The sequence below is a fragment of the Condylostylus longicornis genome, unplaced genomic scaffold, assembly GCF_029603195.1.
Source record: "Condylostylus longicornis isolate FDR11 unplaced genomic scaffold, ASM2960319v2 ptg000048l, whole genome shotgun sequence".
NCBI lineage: Eukaryota > Metazoa > Arthropoda > Insecta > Diptera > Dolichopodidae > Condylostylus > Condylostylus longicornis.
Window position 1 is genome coordinate 4,486,004 of NW_026578017.1, and position 7,549 is coordinate 4,493,552.

A 7,549-nucleotide genomic window follows, 5' to 3' on the forward strand; every position below is an offset into this window, starting at 1 on the left:
CAGTATGCATACACCTTTTTTTCTTTATAAATGTACATGCATGTGTACATTCATACATGAAATTTCAAACTCTTTTGCTTTCATACATTCGAATTTTTTACCTAACTTTAAAAAATGAAAAATAAATTTTGTTATTATCAAAACAAAAATAACAAAATTTTTACCTTAATTTTATTTTATTTTAGTTCAATGTTTTTGATACACTCGTTTGTTTACAATATTTTGTTTCTTTCTTGCCTACACAACTCTTATTACCATCTTTTTCGAAATAAAAATGGAATATTTTAAGAATTTGGAAGCAAAATGCAAACGAAAACTAATGGAATAGAACGAGTCGAACTACTTATTATAGATATACATACTTTGGTTTAAAGTTTTTTCAAGTTTTGTAAAGTAAAATTTAGTTAAAAAAACTTTTAAAATATTAGTTGTCGAAACATACATACATATATTTTTCTTGGTTATGTCAGAAGGTTTTATTTAAAAAAAAAATTCCACCAACAATAACTTTTTAATCAAAATTCTCAATTAAAAATAAAATAGAATAACCAAAATGGGTTCACAAATGGTTTTTTCTAAGTTTGTATAATCCAAAATTCAAATTTTCGATTTTTGGTGTAACCAAAAAATATTTGTTTAAATAGTTGTTTATAAATTTTTAAGTTTTTTCAAGTTTTCCATCTAGTTTATTTTTTTTTTAAATAAGAATTTTTTTTCTTTTTGCAAGAAATTTCGTTATTGTTTCAAGTTTTATTCCAGACTTTAATTAAAACTTCCTGGCCAATCACTTGTCCATGTAAACGCTCGGTCAAAAAAGTTGACTTACCTTTAAGACGTGTTTGCACATACGACGAAATCTACGATTTTACTGAAATTAACCATTCATCTCACTCGAAAATTACATTATTCATTTCTCTTTTTTTTTTATATTTTGTCGTATTTGTAACAGTACCTTATTTGCTGTCAGACGAAGTGTGATGTCAAAAGGTATTTCAAAAATTTCAATACGTTGAGTAGTCAAATAGCTCATTTAAAATGTTGGGTATTAGAACATTTTCACAAAACAGTTGAAATTAATCCTTTGAAAATTTCAAGTCAAGTGGCGTTTATGTGAGCTTATAAAACCGTTTGAATCGCCTTCAAGTTGCATATAAACGGAATAAATAACTAATTTCTTTTATTTGCCATCAGACAAAAATTTCATCAGATTCAGATTAAATTCTAAAATTTATATTATGTGAACAGTAAGTGAAAATTTTTCTCTCATCCCTACTTAGAGTAAATTTATGTCACATTAAACATTGCTAAGGCATTTTGGAAGTTATTCATATTAAAACTTTCTCGTTGTTATTTTGCCAACTCCCTTCTGTAAATAAATTTTTTGTATTAAAATAAAAGTGATTTTATAAATAAAATTATGTTATTTTGTTTTGAAAACATATATTTATTAATATTTTAAAATATCCGGATCATATTATTTTTTAATATTTCGTTATATTAAAAGAGAAATAAATGTAATTATTTATTCTGTTTGAAGTTATTTTGACAATATTAAATCGACTTACATATTTCGGGTGTGGAATTTTTTAACAGAAAGCGCAAATATGAGCTTTGTAATTTTTGTTTTACTTCATCCAATCGCTAATAAAATGTGATTGACAATAAAAATAATGGCTAAAACTAATTCTTTATACGTTGTCGGACTGACTTGTCTCGGTTTTATTTGCTTTGCTTTAGCATCGGCAGCAGTAGGTATTCCGATATGGGGTCATTTTCAAAGTGTTGGAGGTGGTTACATGGAGGAAACTGGATACTTCGGACCATGGCGGGTTTGTAAATTTCTAAGCTATTTTCGTGAAAAATGTGGTACCGACATATCTAAATTTAGACCATCAGTTGCGGTTTTTGCAAGTGGGGTTTTAGCTTCGTTGTGTGCTGTGGCACTTGCAATTTATAGTTTATTAAGCGTAATACAAATTGCTATGGTTGCTTCACAAGAAACAATCGTAATGAAATATAAAAATTTAGTATTATTGAAAATGATTTTAGGATTAACTGCTTGCATACTGGCTATTATTTCAGCTGCCTTATTTGCTGTCCAAATGGATGAATCCAACAAAAATGGTTATATTATAACTCGTGGTGTTTCATTTTATTTGCAAATTGTAGTTGTTATATTAACTATTTGTCTTTTTGGGTTAACATTATATGATGTATTATCATCAAGAAAAAGTGGCGGTGATCCAACAATGTTAATTAGCAGTGATCCAGGAAACTCTGCAAGTGCAATTACAATTAATAACCCTGGATTTAGAGAAGGAAGACGAAAAACAAGTTTCAAAGGCGTGTCAGTTACTGATGCTTCCGGTAGACCATATGATGATATAAAAAATGGCAGTGTAATTTCTGTTGATACAACATTAACCAGCGTGTCAAATTCAACGCTTGAATCAGTTACAAGATCTCCACTGAGATCAAGTTTAAAAAAACCCCGACCCCCTGGTGAATTGGGAATTAGAAATCCAGGTTTTGCAAATCATGAAGGATCCCCGAGTATGAGGCGAAATGGTAGTATGAAAAAAGTTAGAATTAATGTCCATAGTACAGATGTTTAAGCCTCTTCTAAGTTTATTGTTCTATTGTATTCTGATTTTGATATTTTTGGAATATACAATAATATTATGCATTATTAAACATTAATGTAATGTTATGCATTATTGTGCTTAACATATAGTTCAAAAAAGGTTTTAGTAAATTTTTTTTAATTATTTTTAGATTCAAATAACATTTACGGTCTATGAATATCAGTTACAAATATTAAAGTAGAAATTAACTAATTTCTGTAAGAAACTATTTAAATTTACCAATATATGTATACATATATACATATTTGAAAATATCAAACATAAAAAAGTAATTTCAATATAGCACAAAAGCACATTTTATGAACATAAATGAAAAAAACAAAAAATTTGGTTTTAAAATTTAATATAATCTTAAGAAATAAAGAGCTGACATCACAAATTTTAATGTTTCATGTTTATTACTTGTTCTTATTTATTTCGGTAAGAAACTTAATTGAATAAGAACATTTTTTAATTAGTAATTATTAAACATTTGTTTTCTATATTATAATATGAATTAATTTGAAAATTTTTATAGAATAAAATAATTAACGAAAAAAAGGTTTAGGTTATTGTAAATATAACCAGTATACCTAAAATTTAAGACTGTAAAATAAAAATAATTATGAATTATGTATATATTTTAATGAAAAAACATAATTCAAATATACATACATAGGTATATGTAGATATAAAGCAAAGTATATATAAACTCGAATTTAAAACGATTTACTTCACAACCTTGTTCGAAGTAAAAAAAATTCGAATCTCAGTGGATTACGCAATAAAATATTTGTACAAATATTATCTAGTTGCATTAAAATTAACATTCAAATTTAATATAAAACGACCAAGAGATTTGAAAAATAGAAACGGATTTGTATTTAGTAAAATATTTAAGATAAAACTAATTATCAATACGTAATATATACGCACATTAGAGTAAAAATTAAATAAAAAGGTGAAACTTGAAAAAGGAACAAAAGAAAATACATTCCTTATATTGTTATTAAAAATTTCTATAAAATACAAAAGTAAAGTTTTGTTATAAGAAATTCGAATTGCCTTATAGTAAAATAATTAATGTCTTGTATATTTTTTTGGATACTTATTGAATGAAAGCGGATAATCAACTATTAAATAAGTGCTTATGACTCAAATTATTGCAAAAGATAGAAAAATAGTTACATATCTTTTTGGATACTTTTTGCATTAAATTAGATAATTATTCACTAAGTGCTTATAAGGATTTTTAATAGTTTTTTAATTTAGTCCAAAAGGTAATAATGAAAATTCATAAACATAAACTCAAATTTCTTGTTATTTTAATTTAAAAATATAAAATATTTTTGCACAAAATTTTTTTATTTCAAGTAAAAATTTACAATATAACTTAATGAATTTGGTCACTCTTGGTCTACAGTTTTTATAAATAAAACTTTAAGTAAAAAATTAGTTTTTATGTATTTAATAAGAATCTTGTTTGTTTCTCTGTTTTTTTATATTAACTTTATTTCTACATTTTTGTTTTTGATGTACTATTAAGTGTAAAATCTCTTTAAACTATTTATTATTGTTAAAAAATGTAATAATTTTTATATTTAAATAGAGTATTTAGGTACTAGTATATTTTATTTATAAAGATGACACTTGTATATGACAGTAACTTTTACATTGAATATATTGGCCAAAGAATTGCTATTAAATTGATATGCGTGAAAGTAAGAATTCAATTCTTAGTGCTCAGAATTTTTTTAAATGACTCTGAACGAACTATTTTGATTTTATTATAACAGTGGAAATTTCTCTTTACTCTTTTATACAAAGTGTCATCTAATAATCAAATCATCATATCAAATTATAGATGTGATAAAAAATAAAATGTAATAAAATATTTTGTTTGAATGTATGTATAAAACTAATTCTCGTTAAAAACGTAATTACGTAAAACGTTAAAAAATTTATAGTAGATAATCGTGCTCTACGAAAAATTTTATTGCATTAATGTTAAAATATTCCGTCCATAGGAAAAAACTTTTAATAATTTGTTACTTCATTATAAAAAATTATTAAAAAAATATATAGATATATATTTTGAGCAATTTATGTGTAAGTCAAATCTTAGAATTAGTATTAGCTATTAAAGAAATTATAATAAAACAATTGTTTGATTTTAGATAATTACTTCCTATTATAGAATCGTAAGCAATTTTATGAGAAATATGCATTTCGCAAACAAATAAAATAAGAATTGGTGATCCAATATAATTTTGCTTTAACTTTTCATTTTTGTTTTTGTTTAGTACTAATTTTATTTCAACTTATGTGAAGCTTTCTTTGCAAATGTTATAACAATAAATCGGTTTCAAGTTCCTTGCTATACCGTTCCTTTTGAAAATTTAAAATTTCATTTCTTTTTGGAGATGAAAGTTTATTTAAACAATTAAAATTATTTATTGATAAAGAAATAACATCTTTTAATTTTTTTGTTAGAAAATGTACATTGTGAATTAAATCGCAATTTTGCAGTAATTTGAAATTAATTCGTGTAGGAAGATCCTCCAATAAACTATGAATAAACATTAAAGCATGAGAATCCGACTTTGTGTGTAAGGTGAAATAAAAATTATTCGTCGTTATTTCATCTACTTGAAATTTTAGAATACTTCCATTCCAAAAACAAGAATCAAAACATATGTATGTCTTAACAAAGCCTTCTTTATTTATATCGATATAACCATCATCAATTTCCATTTCATCAATTTTTTCGCAAATAGATTTATGATTAATTTCTTTAAAGTTTAGTTTATTTTTAAGAATATTTTGAATTTCAATTGTTAAAAATGTTTCATTTTCATCTTTGATTTCATTTTGTAACAAAAACACATGTCTTTTTGAAGTTTCGGCAACCGTTAAAAAATTAGACATTGTTTGTATATTGCTTACTTTTTTATAGGAATCAAGTAAATCGATAACTGGTATTTTTAAAGATTTAAAAAATACACTATGATGAAATATATTTTGTTCGTAAGCTAGTTCAAAATTTATGAAAATATTACAATAACTAGTGGAAAGGGTACGAAAATTGTCGATAGATGACTTTAGCAAAATAACTGCAATAGAACCCGGTTTTAAATTATTGTTCTGTATTAGAACGAAATTTTCATCGAAACTAATTTTATCAACCTTTGTATCTTCAAATTTAAGGTATTTAATGTTCTCCGTATCACTAATATTTACATTTTTTTCGAGTTCATAAAAACTGTACTCGAATGAAATTTGGTCTTCATTTTTTTTACTTAAAATTGGTTTAATATTCAATAACGTGGTTAAGTTTTCCGTGCAGTTATTAACTACTGGAATGCCTATGATTAAATATTGATTATAAATTTTTGTCCAAATATCACCGTACTTTCCTAGTATTGACTTTTCATCAATATTTAGACTTCGTATAATATTACAACCAAATGTTGATCTATTTTTTAGTGACATGAAATTTTTTCTTGTGTTTTGCTTCTGTCTTTCATATTCTGTTCGAACTTTCTTTGTTACTTCTAAGAGACTTTTAGCTTTGGCAAACGGAATATTTCTATGTATTTCAGGAATGTCATCTTCCTCGACCTTAATCAGATCAGGTTTTTGTGTTCCTTGGAAAAAAATATATATATCGGCTTGGTAAGCGGTATTCAGGTCACAAATTTCGAACTTTTCGACTTTGTCAAGCACTTTCACAACTTTGTATCCATTTGCTTTCTTCAAAATCAAGATTTTATTAAAAACTTTTAAAATGACATAAATTGCTTTGGAGTTTCCGTAGTATTTAATATATTTTCCTATTTCAATTAAATGTGTCTTCGATGAATCTCTTGCGATCCTTGTGGTTTGTGATTGTTCATTTACAGAAAATTCTTTATTTCTAACTTCCATTAAAGTTTTTTGTTCAGTCGGACTTAGATCATTAAAAAACTCTGAAAGGTCAATTTCTGATAATTGGGTATTGTTTATATATTCGTAGAACCCAAATTTATTTGTTAAAAAGACTGTCGATCGCAGTTGCCTAAAGTTTAAGGACGACGCAAACAAAATCCGGTTATGAAAACTTTTTGGAATATTTGCCTTAAAGCTCATTTCGTAAAAAAAAAACTAACTTTTAGGAAAGTTTAAATTATCTTAATTCAAAAATAAAATTGAAATTAATTCTTTAATCGAATGAATTGATATCCCTTTTTCAGTTTTTGCATATTCTTTATTTACAGTACCCCGGTTCTTTTCATCTTAATTCAGTAACTTTTGTTTACCTTTAAATTTTAATGTCAAAGTAAAGCTGCCAAAATTTCTAATACCAGTTTACATTACCAAACGGTTGAAAATTTAATCATTAAGGGCCTGATCAAGTGAGAAGAATTATTCAGTATTGCATATCTCTTTCTTTTCTAAAATGTAAAGAAAATTTATTTACTTTATTTTTGAAAGTGAGACCTTCAGTCGACAATTTGAGTCTTCAGTCAGATAAAATTTTGAACAGCTGCAATTCAATCATGCATATATTGAAAATTGTTTTCTTTTCTAAAAATAGGACTGCCCTTCTTATTATTTGAAAAATTTATTGTTGTTGAAAAAAAATTTTTAAAAATAAAATCTTCTGATATAAACATATGTTTTGACAGCTTTATAATCATAAAGCTGCCATTATAATTTTTTAAAACAGGAAATTTTATTTAATAAAGCTTGAAAAACTTTAAATATTGATGAAATGCTGATTCTAAAACCTTATAAATTTTTATTTTGGTTTTATAAAGTTTTAAAAAACTTTCTTATACTAGACAGGTCTGTTATTGATACCATGGGAAATATTGATATTTTTGTTAAGTTAAAATTCTTTTCATGGGAGGCATATATTAGATTGTGTCATACATTATCTCTAA

The 7,549-nt window shown here is 25.0% G+C and overlaps 2 protein-coding genes across 2 annotated transcripts; one reads left to right on the top strand and one right to left on the bottom strand.

Moving 5' to 3' along the window:
- The first annotated feature begins 1,450 nt into the window (after window positions 1-1,450).
- Window positions 1,451-2,934, top strand: LOC129611113 (uncharacterized). Its single transcript, XM_055524067.1, has one exon. It carries the CDS (start codon window positions 1,671-1,673, stop codon window positions 2,613-2,615), a length of 945 nt encoding a protein of 314 aa, XP_055380042.1. The 5' UTR covers window positions 1,451-1,670; the 3' UTR covers window positions 2,616-2,934.
- A 1,177-nt stretch (window positions 2,935-4,111) lies between these two features.
- Window positions 4,112-6,884, bottom strand: LOC129611110 (uncharacterized). Its single transcript, XM_055524064.1, has one exon. The coding sequence runs from the start codon at window positions 6,750-6,752 to the stop codon at window positions 4,971-4,973; it is 1,782 nt and encodes a 593-aa protein (XP_055380039.1). The 5' UTR covers window positions 6,753-6,884; the 3' UTR covers window positions 4,112-4,970.
- Window positions 6,885-7,549: the final 665 nt, after the last annotated feature.

What these genes read in the sequence shown, in the direction of transcription:
- LOC129611113 (XM_055524067.1), top strand. Translation starts at nt 1,671, where the DNA reads ATGGCTAAAACTAATTCTTTATACGTTGTCGGACTGACTTGTCTCGGT.
- LOC129611110 (XM_055524064.1), bottom strand. Translation starts at nt 6,752, where the DNA reads ATGAGCTTTAAGGCAAATATTCCAAAAAGTTTTCATAACCGGATTTTG.